General features: G+C 48.1%; 1 protein-coding gene and 1 pseudogene across 1 annotated transcript in view; one reads left to right on the top strand and one right to left on the bottom strand.

The window, feature by feature from the left end:
* Positions 1-19,482, top strand: part of CAPN6 (calpain 6) — a 52,181-nt gene that overhangs the window by 13,600 nt on the left and 19,099 nt on the right. The window contains 4 exon segments of the mRNA XM_066640010.1: positions 9,945-9,972; positions 9,975-10,075; positions 14,673-14,881; positions 16,026-16,218. Coding sequence (XP_066496107.1) covers positions 9,945-9,972; positions 9,975-10,075; positions 14,673-14,881; positions 16,026-16,218 — 531 coding nt within the window.
* On the bottom strand, positions 11,157-11,273 carry LOC136663400 (5S ribosomal RNA; annotated as a pseudogene).

The raw sequence follows: 19,482 nt of genomic DNA, 5'->3' as shown, positions 1-19,482 counted from the left end.
TCTGGGAGGAAGTAAACAGGCGAGTGGCAGGGTGGAAAAAAAATCAGAGCTTTTCTTCTGCAACATAAGCAATTTATTTGGAAATAAAATCACTTGTAGTAAGTGCGTCTTTTTAAACATAACCCAGATGGAAAAATGAAATCTGAATTTTATTTAGATTATATTTCACGTTTTGTTTATACCACCTTTGCTCATAAGAACAGCCCCACTGGATCAGGCCATAGGCCCATCTATTCCAGCTTCCTGTATCTCACAGTGGCCCACCAAATGCCCCAGGGAGCACACCAGATCACAAGAGACCTCATCCTGGTGCCCTCCCTTGCACTGGCCTTCTGACATAGCCCATTTCTAAAATCAGGAGGTTGCGCATGCACATCATGGCTTGTACCCCGTAATGGATTTTTCCTCCAGAAACTTGTCCAATCCCCTTTTAAAGGCGTCCAGGCCAGATGCCGTCACCACATCCTGTGGCAAGGAGTTCCACAGACCAACCACACGCTGAGTAAAGAAATATTATCTCTTGTCTGTTCTAACTCTCCCAACACTCAATTTTAGTGGATGTCCCCTGGTTCTGGTGTTATGTGAGAGTGTAAAGAGCATCTCCCTATCCACTCTGTCCATCCCCTGCATATGGTGGTGAACGCAGTTCCTCCCGTTTGTTCTCACAATAACCCTGCGAGGTAGGCGAGTCCGTGGGCCCAAAGTTACCCAGAAAGCTTTATGACTGAGCAGGGGTTTCAACCTGGATTTTCCAGCCAACTCCTGAACAACGACACCTGGCTCTCTTTCACACCCAAACATTTTCAAGCCTACACTGAAGTCATGACCGCCCCACAAATAAATTGAGTTAAAGACGGCTTCTTCCTTGTAAACGAGAATCGGATGTGGGAGAAGGGAGCGAGGAAGGTCTGTCGGCAGAGGCTGAGCTGTTTTCAGTGACACAACAAGCCATTGTACTGCATTCGTGTTTTAGAGCCTGCCTCCAGACATAATTTCTTTTTGGGAATTATGTTCTGGTCTTGCAGGCTCGGCCCACCCATATCTGCGGCTTTGGAAAAAAATCTTCTCGTGGAGTGATTCATTTTCTGTGCATGCTGGTGTGGCCCACCAAATCTATTGAGGAATTTAATTGCTCCCCCCCTCCCACTTGAATGGCAGTTGTTTGTATGGATAGCTAGACTGGCTGATCCCAAGGGCAGTGATCAAGAAGCTTCTGAGACTGATCGCCGCATTCCCAGTTTTTAAAACACACAGCTTGGTGAGCAGCATATAAAGGCATGCTGGTAACATTGGTTTGAAACATGGCCGGCAGCTCTGAACAGAAGAGACTGCCTTACGTTGAGCCAGACCATTTAGCTCAGTATTGCGTCTACACCAGGGATGGGAGGAAGGAGAGGCAGAAACTTCCCGTCCTGTCATCTCACTGGTGGACTCGCAGTTCAGCTGCTGCTGCCTCAGACTAGAGTCTCTTGGAGAGACTCTTTGAAGCTGTCCAAGTCTCAGAGCCTAGAGTAGCAGCACTGGCAACTTAGCCCCTGCTGTGATGCAACTTAGCCCAGCACTGGTTTTGGGGCTCCTTGGTAGTCCCCAGAATGCCTTGCACCAGGGGTGTCCAAAGTTTTTGGCAGGAGGGCCACATCATCTCTCTGACACTGCGTCGGGGGCCGGGGAAAGAAAGAATTAATTTACATTTAAAATTTGAATAAATTGACATAAGTTTACATAAATGAATATATTAAAGATGAACTTATATGAATGAATGAAGGTCTTGCAGTAGCTCAAGGCCTATAAAAGGCCTTGCACAAAGCAAGGTCGGCCTTTCCTTTGCTGCCGCTACTGCATCACAGACGTGAAACAACAAGCAGTGGAGGGAGCTCTCATCCCATAGCTCATGTGAGAGATCAAACAGTTGCCTTCACAGTGAGAGCAGCTGTTTTGGGCCAGTGCGGGCTGCAACAAATCTCTGGAGGGTCAGAGGCTCATTGGAGACTGGGGGCTCCCTGAGGGCCTCATTGAGAGACCTCGAGGGCCGCATGTGGCTCCAAGGCCGGGGTTTGGTCACCCCTACCTTGCACCATGATGTCATCCAGGTGTTCAGCGCACTGTGCCTCCCCAGCCTTGGAGCTCACTGCACATCACTAGTCTACACCCAGCCTTACCTGGAGAATTTCCCAACCTTACCTGGAGAATTTCTGAGTCACACAATTTCCGAGTCCGTGAAAATGAGGCCATCGGACATTGATGAGGTGAGCGGAAAAGGATGACAAAAGTAGGGACTAAAATTCTCCTGCCTTTGCCCCTTCCCTCCATTCACTGAAAATTATTGTCCACATGGCTGAAGTCAAGTACCTGGACTCACTGAGCCTGTGGCATGGATTCAGAATGACATCTTGACCCCATTATACCCAAGAGTAGTTCCAACTTTGACAGGATCCATATGTCATTCATAAGGAAATCAACAACTTGAAGGGACTTAATAGCATCTTGCAGGGAAAGGCCACAGTAGGGGGAGAAAAAATATGAGGCCAGGTGGCTCCTGAAGCATCCTATATATCATCTATCAATAAAGCTGAACATTGGGGGGCGCCGGTGTAATTAAGAAGTTCTCCTAAGCGTCCCTCAGTTTTGCCACACAGAATAAATGGAATGAACATCCAATAAAGATAATAGTGGAACGAGGAAGTGTGCTTGGCAAGGCTGCATTTCTGAATTGTGACCGATCAATATTTACATCTAGTAATAGCCCACCCCTCCTCTCTCCTGGCTACACTTTCTCTTCCACTCGGTTTCCCTCTTCCTTTTCCATTCCAGGGACTCCTTTTTTTTATTCCCCAGAACCAGGGAACATCCACTATGATTGAGTCAAAACAGACCCCCCCCAAAAAATTCTTTACCCAGCACGTAATTAGTATGTGGAACTCCTTGCCACAGGATGTGGTGATGCCTTTGAAAGGAGATTGGTCAGATTGATGGAGGACAAGCCCATCACAAGTTACAAGGCATGATGGGTAGGTGCAACCTCCTGGTTTTAGAAGTAGGTTACCACAAAATGCCAGGTGCAAGGGAGTGGCCACATGGGACAGATATATTGTTATCTTGTGTGCTCCCAAAGGCATCTGGTGGGCCACTGTGAGATCCAGAAAACTAGACTAGATGAGCCTTTGGCATGATCCAGTGGGGTTTTTCCTATTTTCTTACATTCTTAGGAGGAGCAGTAGATACAAGCAGGCAGATGAGGTGGGCAACCTCTTCTCCCCCCCCCACACACATCAGTATGCAGCCCAGTTTATCCTTGTAGATCAGGAGTGTCCAAAGTTTTTGGCAGGAGGGCCACATCATCTCTCTGACACTGTGTCAGGGGCCGGGGGGGGGGGGGAAGAATTAATTTACATTTCAAATTTGAATAAATTTACATACGTTTACATAAATGAATATATTAAAGATGAACTTATATGAACGAATGAAGGTCTTGCAATAGCTCAAGGCCTATAAAAGGCCTTGCACAAAGCAAGGCTGGCCTTTCCTTTGCTGCCTCTGCTGCATCACAGACGTGAAACTGCAAGCAGTGGCAGGAGCCCTCACCCCACAGCTCACGCAAGAGGTCAAACAGTAGCCCTCATGCTAAGAGCAGCTGCGTCGGGCCAGTGGGGGCTCCAACAAATCTCTGGAGGGCCAGAGGCTCATTGGAGACTGGGGGCTCCCTGAGGGCTGCATTGAGAGTCCTCGAGGGCCACAAGTGGCCCCAGGGCTGGAGCTTGGGCACTCCTGTTGTAGATGATCTAGCCCAGGAAATGATATACACACTCAAGATCACTCGTAGTCAAAACCAATTTATTTTGACTCAGTAGATAAACAGTGGTATAGCTAGATCTGGGAACGCTTCTCTGTTCAGAATAAGGGCATGTTCACTTGTGCTGATTGGCGGACAGCTTTGAATTTTGCTACTTATTTTCTGGGTATCCATTCCAGGATCCCACATCCGTTCCATTAAAGGAAGACTGAACTGGTTTCCTGGCTCAGGGGCTGAGCAGACTCTTCTGATGCGTAGATGGTGGTTAAGCGAATTCCGTCCCGGGGCTCACGAAAGACAAACTGCTTGGTTGTAGGTTTCCTTGGGAGCTTCTTTCCTTCGGAATCTGAGAGTTTGCAAACTCTTCTTGGTTCTACGGAAAGGATAAAACCTGCCCCGAGTTCCAGAAATTAAACAGTCTGTGGTTTTATGGAGGTATTTATTACATTTTTACGACTGCAGGGAGACTTGAGGCGAGGATGGGGATGCCTTAAATTTGTTCTTGTCAGTCGTGAAGCTTGCCGTATAAAAAATACACTCTGGCTTTTCATTTTCTTGTTTGTTTGCTGTGGCTATAGATGGAGATGTCTTAACAGCTTTTTTCCTTCTGTTACTCAATCTTGTGTTACTCAAGTCTTACGTCAATCTTATATTATGGTCAGTGTAATCCTAACCTGCACTGAACATGCCCGATCTTCTCTAATCTCAGAAGCTAAGCAGGGTCAGGCCTGGTTAGTACTTGGATGGGAGACCTCCTGGGAATACCGGGTGCTGTAGGCTTATACCATAGTCTTTCGAGACTGAAGGTTGCCAACCATCTCCCTATACTGAACACTATCTCCCGATCTTGTCTGTTCTCAGAAGCTAAGCAGGGTCAGGCCTGGTTAGTACTTGGATGGGAGACCACCTGGGAATACCGGGTGCTGTAGGCTTGCACCATGATCTCGGAAGCTAAGCAGGGTCAGGCCTGGTTAGTACTTGGATGGGAGACCACCTGGGAATACCAGGTGCTATAAGCTTATACCATAGTCTTTCGAGACTGAAGGTTGCCAACCATTAGGAGGGTAGGAGGTGGCTGCCGCACAACTCAAGAGTAAGGGGATTTGCCCCGTGTCACATGCCAGCCCCCCCAATGGGGCTACTCAGATCTATGCCAGTGAATTCACTGGGGCAAATCCAAGCAGCTGGTGTAACACCATGTAGCTTGGGAGGGGGGTTAGGATCATAGAATCATAGAATTGGGAGGAACCTCATAGGTCATCTAGTCCAACCCACTGCCTGTAGCATAAATCCTCCTAGAGCATCTCCTGTTGGAGTTGGTGCAACTCTGTCTGCTGTCCAGAGGTGGCAGGATGCTGTCCAGAAGAGGTCAAGCTATGGCCCAGTGACTCTATTCTTTCTTTACCTGTTCTCTCTGTGACCCTTGTGGGGTGCGGCCCTAACCCTTTTCCTTCCCTTCTCCTCTGAGCATTCTCACTCTTGTCCTCTGACCATTGACCTGTTAAGATGGCACACAGCAGGGCTCTGACGCCTATGCCATCTTGAGCACATGGCAGGCAGGGCGAGGCAGCTCCTAGGGCCTTGCTATCTAAGTGTTAGCTGAACCTCTGATCCTAATCAGATGCTGTAAATATACACTCAATGGAACCAGGGTGATACCCAAAAGGGGGGGTTCGCTGCTTAAGCTATTCTGCTTCCCCCCCAAAGAGGAATCTACTTTTAATTTCCTCCAACATCTCCAACAGATGCGAACCCTTGTGACACCACTGGCTGGATGTCTCCGTGGAGAGAAACCACAGCCAATTACAGAGCTGCTAAAAGACCATTTTCCCTCAAATGCTTGGCATGTAGCAGTTGACATTTTACAGCAATTTTATTAATTCCTGTTGCCTTGACAAATGTCCTGGATGTGTCGCAAATACACTGGGACAGCTGGAAGCTATTATGCCTGGTCATTTGTAGTTCTTGGGCTACTCAGCTGCCCTTTAAAAATCGGTGCACTCTCTCTCTCTCTCAATTCCCCCACTCCCCGTGGGTCTAGCTTATTTACTTAATGAACTGTACAATAGGATATGTCTTCTTATGCTACAGGGACAGGATTCAGCCTCCCACGCAGGACACTGGCCAGCTGAACCTGAACTGTGCTGTTTCCATCATCTCCTCTTGTAAGCAAGAAATCAGTCGACACTGGTCCAAAACTAGAATTTAGAAAGCCACGTTTTTCTCCTCGAGGCTGGGCTCCAGAGTCCGAATTAGCGGAGCGAGGGTGCATCCATCTCATGTAAATGTCCTGATTGAAGTAGTTATTTTTGAGCAAACGCCCTATCAAAGTGTGGGGGCTTGCGCTCTTATTCTCTTCCCTTGTTCCAGACATCAGAAAATGGTTGGATTTATTGCCACAGACGGTGGAAAGGTTTTTATGATGATTTGAAAATAAAGATGCCCTGGTTGCAGCCTACAACAGCCTTTTCTCTTGTCAAGTACATGAGAAAATGCGTTGTTTTTTTTATGAGCAGGGTAGTTGGTGATTAACATTTTGCAGAATCGTTCATTAGCACTTGGGGAGGGCAGGGCAAGACAGTTAAGAACATAAGAACATAAGAACAGCCCCACTGGATCAGGCCATAGGCCCATCTAGTCCAGCTTCCTGTATCTCACAGCGGCCCACCAAATGCCCCAGGGAGCACACCAGATAACAAGAGACCTCATCCTGGTGCCCTCCCTTGCATCTGACATTCTGACATAACCCATTTCTAAAATCAGGAGGTTGCGCATACGCATCATGGCTTGTACCCCGTAATGGATTTTTCCTCCAGAAACTTGTGCAATCCCCTTTTAAAGGCATCCAGGCCAGTCACCATCACCACATCCTGTGGCAAAGAGTTCCACTGACCAACCACACGCTGAGTAAAGAAATATTTTCTCTTGTCTGTCTTAACCCGCCCAACACTCAATTTGAGTGGATGTTCCCTGGTTCTGGTGTTATGTGAGAGTGTAAAGAGCATCTCCCTATCCACTCTGTCCATCCCCTGCATAATTTTGTATGTCTCAATCATGTCCCCCCCTCAGGCGTCTCTTTTCTAGGCTGAAGAGGCCCAAACACCGTAGCCTTTCCTTTCAGTTGTGTGTGTTTTTATTGCTGCTGAAATAATGTCTCTTGTGCTCTCACCAAACTTCAGCAAAACAGATTACGTTCTGATTTGGAGGTGAGTCATGAAGGCCGTTGCAGGGAACGGAGCCTGGTAGATCCACAGGGCAGTTCCTGGCTGTTCCTGGCGGCTCAGGGTCGAACCGGTTCAATATGAGGGGGCGGAACTAATTATTGCGAAGGTTCTTGCAAACCAGTTCTTGCAAAATTAGTTCCTGGCAAAGTTCTTGGCAAGAGAAGGGATTCCGACTGGATAGCAGGAAAAAAAATTCCGGATGGTCAGGGCAGTTCGGCAGTGGAACAGATTGTTGAAGGTGGTGGTGGGTTTTCCCTCACTGGAAATCTTAAAACAAAGGCTCAACAAGCACCTGCTGGAGTTGCTCTAGCACAGGGGTGTCCAAAGTTTTTGGCAGGAGGGCCACATCAGCTCTCTGACACTGTGTCGGGGGCCGGGGGAAAAAAAATTAATTTGCATTTAAAATTTGAATAAATTTACATACATTTACATAAATGAATATATTAAAGATGAACTTATATGAATGAATGAGGGTCTTGCAATAGCTCAATGCCTATAAAAGGCCTTGCACAAAGCAAGGCTGGCCTTTCCTTCACTGCCATTGCTGCATCACAGACCTGAAACAGCAAGCAGTGGAGGGAACACTTGTCCCACAGCTCACACAAGAGGTCAAACAGTCGCGGGCCAGAGGCTCATTGGAGACTGGCGGCTCCCTGAGGGCCGCATTGAGAGGCCTCAAGGGCTGCAAGTGGCCCCCGGGCCAGGGTTTGGGCACCCCTGTTCTAGAGGGATCTCCTGCTACAGGCAGGGGGTTGGAATAGATGACCTTTTAGGTCCTTGCAAATCTAAGATTTTTGCAAATTAGAACCTGCCATTTTTGGTTTTGTCTCCTCACCATATTCTTTTCCTTGGAGACCCTGAAACCACAAGGGCAGCACATCCCAGAATATCACCTGATGCCATCTCGGAGCATCTGCTGCCTCAACGTTACCAAAAAACCCCAGACCCTTACCGTGTTCTTCATACTCTGTTGCAAACCCAGAGATGCAGCGCTGTCTGTTTTATTTACAGCAGCCATTTTCAACCACTGGGCCGCAGCGCACTGGTGTGTCATTAATGGTCAGCAGGTTTGCGGTGGGGGTTTGGGGGGATGGTCATATATTAGTGGGGCCATTGGGGGGATGTAAGCTTCCCACAGTAGTGTGGTGTGCCTTGCCAATTGTCAAAAAACTGATGGTGTGCCCTGAAAATGTTAGCCCTTTGTCAGTGTGCCATTACATGGTTGAAAATCACTGATTTAGAGCAGGGGTGTCCAAAGTTTTTGGCAGGAGGGCCACATCATCTCTCTGACACTGTGTCGGGGGCCAGGGAAAAAAAGAATTAATTTACATTTAAAATTTGAATAAATTTACATAAATGAATATATTAAAGATGAACTTATATGAATGAATGAAGGTCTTGCAATAGCTCAAGGCCTGTAAAAGGCCTTGCACAAAGCAAGGCTGGCCTTTCCTTTGCTGCCGCTACTGCATCACAGACGTGAAACAGCAAGCAGTGGAGGAAGTCCACAGCTCACGCAAGAGGTCAAACAGTTGCCCACACGCTGAGAGCAGTTGCGTCGGGCCAGTGCGGGCTCCAACAAATCTCTGGAGGGCCAGAGGCTCATTGGAGACTGGGGGCTCCCTGAGGGCAGCATTGAGAGGCCTCGAGGGCTGCAAGTGGCCCCAGGGCTGGGGTTTGGGCACCCCTGATTTAGAGGAACCCTTGGACCCCCCAAAACCTGCAACTGATGCAGCCTCAAGTGACCCTGTCTCCCTCAGCACAAGAGTCTTCTCTTTGATGTCCAGGTCCAGGAAGAAGCATATTATGACTTTTTTCTGCTGCAGTTTTAGGAAACAGAACCTTAAAAATTACACTGAGCACCAAATATGTTCCTTAATTGTGATAGCTTGATACCTGGATACCTGCTCTGTAATAAGGAAAAGGAGGAGATGTAATTGGACGTTCAGGTGCTTTGAAGTCATCCTGATATTTATTTTGGATTTTCTGATCAGATCCACATTGAAGGCTGTCTGCTCTGCTGACCTCTGGGACTCTCTGACTCAGGCAGTGGGAGAGTTCAGACAGAGTTCCTGGTGGTTCAGCACTCTGATTCTAGCCAGGGGACACCAGCGCGCTACATCGTTGATTAGAACAGGCTGACGTTGACATCGCTTTGGCTCCTCAAAAAAATTGGAAATGCTTTTGGAATGATTCAGCCACCCATTTTGTTCCATTTAGTGCCAAAACATTTCGAAAGGAAGGGAAGTTGGAAAAGTGCAGTGCCAGGGGTCTAGAGATAAGAATCTGGACTATTTTCAATGTGGATTGGGGAGATGATGGAGCTGTAGCCAGGTTGCGTGTTGCAGGTCCCAAGTGCCCTGATATTTCCAGCTAAGGCTGGGCAGGAATCCCCTTAAGAACCCTGTAAGGTTGCTGCCTGCTAGACAGACAAAGGGTCCGTTTCCCCCTATAAGGCAGCTTCATATTTTCAGTTTTCTAGGATATTTGGGCACAGTTATTTCAAGATGCATGCGCCATGTGCTCATGTAACGCACTATCAATGTAGCAGTGTTAAAACACTGATGTCTTCCCGCTTCTGTTTCTCCTGCATCTTATCCCGTTGCTCTTTTAGGCTCAGATCTTTAAACCGCTTTCTGCAAATACAAATCCATGTAAATACCCTCATTTTGACGAGGATTTGCAACAACAATGGATCTGGTCCAATAACCATGTGTGACAAGCGAAATGCTCTCAATTCAGTACTATTTGTAATGCTCTCAAGGCTTTTTTTTCCATAAGAACTGCCCTGCTGGATCAGGCCCATCTAGTTCACCTCCCTGGATCTCAAGAGTAGCCCACCAGATGCCTAGGGGAGCACTGAAAACAACAAGATACTTGCATCCTGGTTGTGATTAAAATCCCTTTTTCAACTGTATTTCTCCCACCAGGACCTCAGCGAAGATCCCCACTTGTTTGTCATGGAATCAGTTCCCACGACTTGAACCAAGGGAAGCTGGGAAACTGCTGGTTCGTGGCTGCTTGCTCCTGCCTGGCGCTCCGGAAAAGTCTCTGGCAAAAGGTACTCCTTTCCTGAGCAACAAGAGGGACTATTTATGCTTAAAGTTGCTCAAGGAGACTAAAGCTGACTGTGCTGGAATTTTTTTTCTTTTGCCTTTGGTCAGTAATAAAGCTGTTCACATGTGACTTGGCAATTTGGCTCCCCTTTGACCACAGCAGAGGAACAAAGAGGCTTTTTCGGGTGGGAATCTGTAAGCAATTTTATATGCATCTCCGACTAGCTGCGCACTCATTTTCAAATGCGCAGCTAAAAAACGGAGATGGCGCCTTCAGGACGAACCAGTTCACTGTGAATACAGATGACAATTGATGGTGTATTCTTGGCTACAAGCGTCAGGCGCCTTTTCTGGGATGTAAGCTTTTGAATGGGCAGAAATACAGTTTTTAATTTTATTTGCATTTATCCCTGTGAAGAACACTGTGGGTGTCCTTTGGTCTTGTCTTTTGCTGTCCCCTTTCCACTTTAATTTCTGCTCTCTTCCTAACCAGAAGAAAACCAGACAAGCTCATTTCTCCTGGGTTCCTACTTCCTGTACACTCATGCAAATATCCCAGCCATAGCCTCTTCCTGCCTCCCTTGCTTGCTTTTGAGAAGGCACTGTTACTCTGTTTATTTATTTATTTTCACATTTTTATACTGCCCTATCTGTAAGGAGCTCGGGGTGGTATGCATGGTTCCTTCCTTTTGTCTTCGCAACAACCCTATGAGGTAGGCTGAGAAATCATGACTGGCCCTAGATCAGATAGAAAGCTTCATTGCTGAGTGGGGATTTGATCCTTGATCTTCAGGTCCATGGTGACCACATACAGTGGAGGACAGAGAGCCTATACCTTTAACCATTGTCAGTGGCATCTCTAGGGGGGTGCGGGGGTGCAGGCCGCACCAGGTGACGCACTGGGGGGGGTGACGCGCCAATTTCCTACCCCGCCGCCACCCCCACCCTTCCAAGGAAATGGTTGGTTGGCAACCCTCAGTCTCGAAAGACTATGGTATAAGCCTACAGCACCCGGTATTCCCAGGCGGTCTCCCATCCAAGTACTAACCAGGCCTGACTCTGCTTAGCTTCTGAGATCATGGTATAAGCCTACAGCACCTGGTATTCCCAGGCGGTCTCCCATCCAAGTACTAACCAGGCCTGACCCTGCTTAGCTTCCGAGATCAGACAAGATCAGGCATGTGCAGGGTAACAGTTGCTTGAAACTCCTGCCTTAAAGTGCAGCCGGAGGAAAGCGTGGATAGGATTGCAGCCTTAGAGCCCAGTCTTCCTGCATACCCAGTGAGTTGCCTGTTTGGAAGGGAGGGTTCAGTTCTGCCTTTGCCCCCTGTTTTTTTTTGGGGGGGGGGGTTGGAACTACCCTTTTTCTGGGTGGCTAGACTGAGCCTGGGTGGCTGGATGCAGCCCAACTGCAGGCTGCACTCAGAAGCCCAGAGAGAGGACAAAGAGAGATGATGGGGGGAGGGAGGGGGTGAGGATTTCCTCCCCCCCCAAATGATCATGGGGGGGAAGTTGTTGCCCCCAAAAAGGCAGCCACTGAAAATGTGAAATAATGCTCTGCAAAAGTAGAAGGGGAGGTGGAGATCCCTGTGGCTCGCCAACTGCAGGAAGGTAGGAGCAAAGGGCTGAGCTAGTTGAAGCCCTGATGCTGTGTGTGGGACTGGAGACATTTCTGAAAACCTCAGCAAATTTGCCTCCTCCTTGGGTTTTCTCCCCTTTCTCTTCCTCCCTCAGTCCCTCAGTCTGTATATTTTCAAGATTATTGCCTTCTCCAACATTTTCTACATTTTAAAACTTCCTTTGCCCCCCCCCCCACTGTTCTTTCTCACCCCAGACGGACAGACGGACAGAACAAACAAGGGGGGGATATCTGTAGAAAGAGTTGCAAGAGAGTCAGAAGCTGGAGAAGGGGGGAAAGCCTGGAGATGCCTGCCTCTCTGTAATATTGCATCCCAGCAGGATCAGTGTCAGGGCAGTACTACAAGGGTACAATGCAGTTCTATCCAGTGCTTACTTCGGAGTTAGCCTCTGTGTATTCAACTGAACTTACTCCCAAGTAAGGTTGTGTGGGATTGCAGACTCCTCCTTTGATTGAAATGGAGCACTGGAAGTTGTTGTAGGGTATATCGCAGAGCAGCATTTGCACAATTGCATATATATTTCGCAGGATATATGCGCTCCCATTACAAAACTGGGAATTATTCAAGATGTTGAATTTTTTGATTTCTGTTTTGTTGAGGGGAGAGCGAGGGAAGAACAAGGAGTGATGATATTCAAGCTAGTCCTCCTGTTGGCAACCTTCAGTCTCGAAAGACTCTGGTATCGTGCTCTGAAAGGTGGTTCTGGAACAGCATCTAGTGTGGCTGAAAAGGCCAATTCGGGAGTGACAATCCCTTCCACACTGGGAGCAAGTGCAGTCTGTCCCTGGTCTGTCTCCCTGGCTATGGGCCTTCCTTCTTTGCCTCAGACTGTTGGCCAAGTGTCTCTTCAAACTGGGAAAGGCCATGCTGCACAGCCTGCCTCCAAGCGGGCCACTCAGAGGCCAGGGTTTCCCACCTGTTGAGGTCCACTCCTAATGCCTTCAGATCCCTCTTGCAGATGTCCTTGTAAGCTAGTCCTATTGGTAGGGAAATAATGAGACGGGAACTCAAATCTCCTAGAGCTGAGAACTGCTGTTGTTTTGGAGGCTTTTGAAGAGAGTGACACAGTGTATATTTAAGCAGAGGTTGGGTAGCCTCTATCTGCAATGTTGTAACTGTGGATACGCTACACTGGCAGAGGGTTGGACTTGATGATCTTGAAGGTCCCAGCTCTGATTTCTATGATTCTCCATGTGACATCCTGTGATGACTCTTCACATGATGTTGAACATTGCTTGTAGCATGATTTCACACAGAAAGCATTGAAAACCAGAATATGTGTGTATAGGACAAGTGTGTCCTCTATTGAAGCCAGTAGACTAAACCTGTTGAAGCTGAATCAAGTTCAGTTCCAGAAATGTGTACATTTAGGCAGTGTGTATGATATTGTAATTATATTAAAGGTGCAATTTTAAAGATGTGGGAGGGGCAGTGATGTGGGGCAGAGCAATGATACATCACCACACCCACTCCTCAGGATCGCTGCCCCACCCACTGCATGGGAGGAGGTCCATTATGGGAGGTGACACACTGGCCTCCCACACCGGGTGACGCAAACCCTAGTGACGCCCCTGACCATTGTATAGAAGAGGAAATTTTGCCAGGTGCGGCTCAACATGGAAGGGTTTAAAAAGCTACACCTGTCAAAATTTCCTCTTCTATACAATGGTTAATGGTATAGGCTGTCTGTCCTCTATTGCATCTGATCACCCTGAACAGGTCGGGAAGCCTGAACCAGTGGAAATTCCCCATGCCAATGCAGTGGGGCCTGTATGTGCTACACCCTGCAGGGGAATTTAGCAGGGGAAGGTCTCCTCAGGTTAAGGGAAGATTCATTTACAATGGTTGGCAACCTTCAGTCTCAAAAAACTATGGTATAAGCCTACAGCACCCGGTATTCCCAGGCGGTCTCCCATCCAAGTACTGACCAGGCCTGACCCTGCTTAGCTTCCGAGATCATGGTATAAGCCTACAGCACCCAGTATTCCCAGGCGGTCTCCCATCCAAGTACTAACCAGGCCTGACCCTGCTTAGCTTCCGAGACCATGGTATAAGCCTACAGCACCCGATATTCCCAGGCGGTCTCCCATCCAAGTACTAACCAGGCCTGACCCTGCTTAGCTTCCGAGATCATGGTATAAGCCTACAGCACCAGGTATTCCCAGGCGGTCTCCCATCCAAGTACTAACCAGGCCTGACCCTGCTTAGTTTCTGAAATCAGACGAGGTGAGATAGCAGCCTGGGCATAAATAATAATAATAATAACTAGGTATTTCTATTCCGCCTTTCTGGTCATCAGATTCCTCCTCTGACTTTATTCAAGGCGGTTTACATAGGCAGGCGTTTCTAAACCCCTCAAGGGGATTTTTACAATCATAGAGGTTCTCTCTTTCAAGAACCAACAACATTCCAGACGGATCTTCCTGGTTTGGTCTCACTTCTGGCCTCTAGTTCTCCCACGCAGGCTGGCAAGCAGCTCCATCTCTCACATGGAGGGCAGCCAAGACACTTCTTGCTCACACCAAGAGCAGGTGGAATCACTCAGCTGGGCTTGTCAGCTGCTTCAAGGTCTCACCATTCTCAGCCGTCCAGGGAGCTGCCGGTGTCCTCGAACTGGCGACCTTCTGATGTTATCTTCGGGCTAACGGAGGCTCTACCCCCTAGACCAGACCTCCTAACCCCCACTCACTGTAAATGAGTGACAGCTCAAGCCTATGCATGTCTACTTAGACGTCCAGCCCGAGAGGGATCTTGACATTTCTTATTTGCACCAAGTCCACTAATTAAAATTGCATTTGACAATGGCTGCAATCCGCACCACACTTTCCTGAGAGTAAGCCCCATTGAACAAAATAAGACTTACTTCTGAGTAGACCTGGTTAGGATTGTGCCCAATATTCATTTCATGCAGTGAATTCATGCTCTCCTTGTGGCTGATGTTCGGTTTCCCTTGGCACCGTAGGTGATCCCGACTTTCAAGGAACAGGAATGGGATCGAACCAAGCCGGAGAAATACGCCGGGATATTTCGCTTCTGTTTCTGGTGCCTGGGAGAATGGCTGGAGGTGGTAATAGACGACCGACTGCCCACCGTCAACGGCGAGTTGATTTTCTGTCGTTCCAACGACCGCAATGAATTCTGGAGTGCACTTCTGGAGAAAGCTTACGCAAAGTGTGTATCGTTGCCTTAACTTGGCATTATTTCCCTTGGTTCACTGACTGCTGAAGAATTAATTGCTCCTTGCTGGTCACTTCCATGTCCCTGTTCCTCGTGACTTTGGCTGCTCTGGAAGTGTAGAAATATTCTCCTAAACCATGCAGCATTATTGTATAATGAGAACATAAGAACAGCCCCACTGGATCAGGCCATAGGCCCATCTAGTCCAGCTTCCTGTATCTCACAGCGGCCCACCAAATGCCCCAGGGAGCACACCAGATAACAAGAGACCTCATCCTGGTGCCCTCCCTTGCATCTGGCATTCTGACATAGCCCATTTCTAAAATCAGGAGGTTGCGCATGCACATCATGGCTTGTAACCCATAATGGATTTTTTCTCCAGAAACTTGTCCAATCCCCTTTTAAAGGCGTCCAGGCCAGACACCATCACCACATCCTGTGGCAAGGAGTTCCACAGACCAACCACACACTGAGTAAAGAAATATTTTCTTTTGTCAGTCTTATGAAGTAGGTTAGGCTAAGAGATAGGGGGGTGATCAGTGAACATGATGGTTCAGCAGGAAGGGGATCCCATTACTTCCTGTCCAAATGTATCACACCAGCTCTTGGTATATCAGTCCAATCTTATCCTCACCAACGTCTTATACTCACCGACGTTGGTGCTTCCACTTCTGGTGACTGCGTAAAGCAGTCATAACCAGTTGCAAAAGGTGCTCTCTCTGCCCTGTTGGAAGGTATGCATTCAAGATTCTCAGTCATTACTTTCCATTTTCCTTTCTTCATTCCTCCTCAACATCTATGGTTTCCAGAAAACTTTTGGGATTAACCCAGTGGTGTAGCTAGAGGGGGGGTGCAAAGTACTAAGTATTGCATACACCTCTGCTTTGCTTCCACTGCCTGGAATGGCTCTGAAGGGGGTTGGGAGGGCCCCAGGCACAACACGGTGAGGCTCCCTGCAAAACTTAGTGCTTTGCACCCCCTTAGCTATGCCACTGCATTAACCCTTCCAGTTTTCTTTAACCTTTTGCAGCATGCACATGAATTATTTTAATCAGATATTTAATCCTTCAGAGCTGGACTTGGATCAGAAAGACTCGGTTTCAAGTCACACGTCTTCACTGCTTTGTGTCACCTCTAGGATGGCGGGATGCTATGAAGCTTTGGACGGCGGCAGCACGGCAGAGGCCATCGTTGACTTCACGGGAGCCGTTCCGGAATCCATTGACATGATCAAAGGCAACTTTGACCGGAATATTGCCGAGCAGATGAGGCTCTTTGAGGATGTGCTGAAAGTGCACAAAAGAGGAGGGTTGATCAGCTGTTACATTGCGGTATGCGTGTTGCGGGTCTGACGTGGATCAGATTTTGGTGACGTTCAGTCGTCTGGCTCCTCTGAAAGGTTCTGTTGCTCACGTCCTTGAGTTGTGAGAAGATCTAGAATAGAGGCAGGGCCTTTGAGATGAATTTATCAGTCAGTACAAAGTTTCTTTTAGGCCTCATTTAGGGGTACAGGGCTTTTTTTGGGAGTGACCACAAAATACAGGTATCTTGTCTTCAGTGTTCATGGTAATTGGGCTGTCCCATAGCTTGAAAATATGATCAAGATTTAGTCATATTTTCTCTTCTGCGACTTGCAGCAAATGAGTTCCTAGGCAAGAATAAAGCGCTTAGTTCTGGCCATTATCTTCTTAATTATGTCACTTCCTGCTTCATGATGTCACGCCTGGCCATCAGCAGGTGCCATGAATGCTATTTGGTCCGCTGTATGAAACAAGTTTGACCCCCCCCTCCCGTTTGCTATTGAGACATACAAAATTATGCAGGAGATGGACAGAGTGGATAGGGAGATGCTCTTTACACTCTCACATAACACCAGAACCAGGGGACATCCACTAAAATTGAGTGTTGGGAGAGTTAGGACAGACAAAAGAAAATATTTCTTTACTCAGCGTGTGGTTGGTCTGTGGAACTCCTTGCCACAGGATGTGGTGATGGCGTCTGGCCTGGGCGCCTTTAAAAGGGGATTGGACAAGTTTCTGGAGGAAAAATCCATTACGGGTTACAAGCCATGATGTGTGTGTGCAACCTCCTGATTTTAGAAACGGGCTATGTCAGAATGCCAGATGCAGGGAGGGCACCAGGATGAGGTCTCTTGTTATCTGGTGTGCTCCCTGGGGCATTTGGTGGGCCGCTGTGAGATACAGGGAGCTGGACTGAATGGGCCTATGGCCTGATCCAGTGGTGCTGTTCTTATGTTCTTAACTACAATTCCCAGGAAGCCTTGCAGGTCTTCTTGTTATCTGGTGTGCTCCCTGGGTCATTTGGTGGGCCACTGTGAGATACAGGAAGCTGGACTAGATGGGCCTATGGCCTGATCCAGTGGGGCTGTTCTTATGTTCTTAAACTACAATTCCCAGGAAGCCTTGCAGGTCTCTTGCTATCTGGTGTGCTCCCTGGGGCATTTGGTGGGCCGCTGTGAGATACAGGAAGCTGGACTAGATGGGCCTATGGCCTGATCCAGTGGGGCTGTTCTTATGTTCTTAACTACAATTCCCAGGAAGCCTTGCAGGTCTCTTGTTATCTGTGTGCTCCCTGGGCATTTGGTGGGCCCGCTGCGAGATGCAGGAAGCTGGACTAGATGGGCCTATGGCCTGATCCAGTGGGGCTGTATCTTATGTTCTTAACTACAATTCCCAGGAAGCCTTGCAGGTCTCTTGTTATCTGGTGTGCTCCCTGGGGCATTTGGTGGGCCGCTGCGAGATGCAGGAAGCTGGACTAGATGGGCCTATGCCTGATCCAGTGGGGCTGTTCTTATGTCTTAACTACAATTCCCAGGAAGCCTTGCAGGTCTCTTGCTATCTGGTGTGCTCCCTGGGCATTTGGCGGGCCGCTGTGAGATACAGGAAGCTGACTAGATGGGCCTATGGCCTGATCCAGTGGGGCTGTTCTTACGTTCTTATGCTATCCAGAGCAATGGTAAAGCCAAAAGAACTGACTGGTGTCCAGCATGAACGGCGAATGCTCCCTAGAAAGCATCCCAGAATCCTCTCTGCAGGAATTCCATAGCTGCACACTGGGATTCCCCAAGACTAGAGACAAAGTGTTCCCTGGGGTAGGAAGAAGTGTGAACACCCAGCAATGAGCCACCATGTCTCTTGTCCTGCAGCTGACCTTTTCAGGAACATGCAGTTCTGCCCTTGGGGCAAAAGATGACTCATTCCTGGATCAGGCTTAGGCTATTCAAGACAGATGTTTCCAATTTCCAGTCTAAACTTCTGGTGCATTCCCCCCCCCCCGTTCATCCCTGTCACGCACAATCAAGTTGGGCAAACACCACGTGGCAGCGATACACATTTGGTAGTGTGGAGTTGTCACATTGCATACTCCAAAAAAGTAGTTGCATTTGTCTGTCGTACTAACCGAACACAACAAAGAGTCACGTGAGTGAGTTGGGCTGTGAAGAACTGCACAATCAGCTTGTTGTGGCATAAGCTTTTGTAGGCTAGAGGCCACCTCATCAGATCCATCCCTAGAGGATCGGACAAACTAGGACTGTGTTCAGTCAGAGTGCAGTCAAGAGTGCAAACGAATGTACAGCATTGCTGAACTAAATCCTAGTTAGAAGATTCTTCCAGGGTGGATCTGTCTCATGCCAATTTATGTTCAATCTGGATACCTGAAAGATGGGATGGCACTCTGAGAAGGGAGAGACAACTTTTTGGGGTGAGAAAACCATTTATTTTCCCATAGGAGACAGTATCCACTTTGATCATGAACTAAGTAACTTCACGCCCAGACTTCCTTCTGGGTTTCCAAACTATAGCCCAGGGGATATATCTGGCCTGCCACAATTGCATGCTGGGACGCGACCCCCCATCTTCCTAGCCCAACAAGCCCCCTTCCTTTCCTTTCCTCAGCTGACATAGATCCGAGGAGACCCACTGACAGCTAGGTTGGTGACAGAGGGCCATCTCCCAGGCGATCTGGTCAACAACCCCACCATCTGTTAGTGTGACTGCATAGCGCAGTGATTTTCAACCCTTTTCATCTCACGGCACACTGACAAGGCACAAAAATTGACAAGGCACACCAACAGGTGTTTGGCAATTGACAAGGCACACCATGCTGCCAGTGGGGGGGCTCACATCTCCCATTGGCCCTACTAATAAACAACCTTCTCCCAAATTCCTGTGGCACACCCTGTGGACCACTCGCGGCACACCGGTGTGCCATGGAGCAGTGGTTGAAAATGGCTGGCATGGCGGAAGATGATGGGGGATAGGATTGGGCTCGTGTGCTAGCCAATGCATGTTTACTTGAAAATGCGCTGCTACAGGACTTACTCCCAAGTAAATTTGCCTAGGATTGTCATGCTGACATAACATTTTAATTTTTTTTTTTATTTTTTACATTTATTATTTATTTCTAATATTGATTACATCACCCCAGAATCCAGTTTTCACAGAACATAACCAAAGCATCTGGTGTTCCACATCACCAACATCTAGATCAGGGGTGCTCAATAGGTGGATCGCGATCTTACTGGTAGATCGCGAGGCAAAATGAGTAGATGGCGGAGCCCTGTCTCTCCAAAC

This window comes from Tiliqua scincoides, chromosome 12 (genome assembly GCF_035046505.1).
Source record: "Tiliqua scincoides isolate rTilSci1 chromosome 12, rTilSci1.hap2, whole genome shotgun sequence".
Classification (NCBI taxonomy): domain Eukaryota; kingdom Metazoa; phylum Chordata; class Lepidosauria; order Squamata; family Scincidae; genus Tiliqua; species Tiliqua scincoides.
This window is presented reverse-complemented; position numbering and strand designations above follow the sequence as displayed.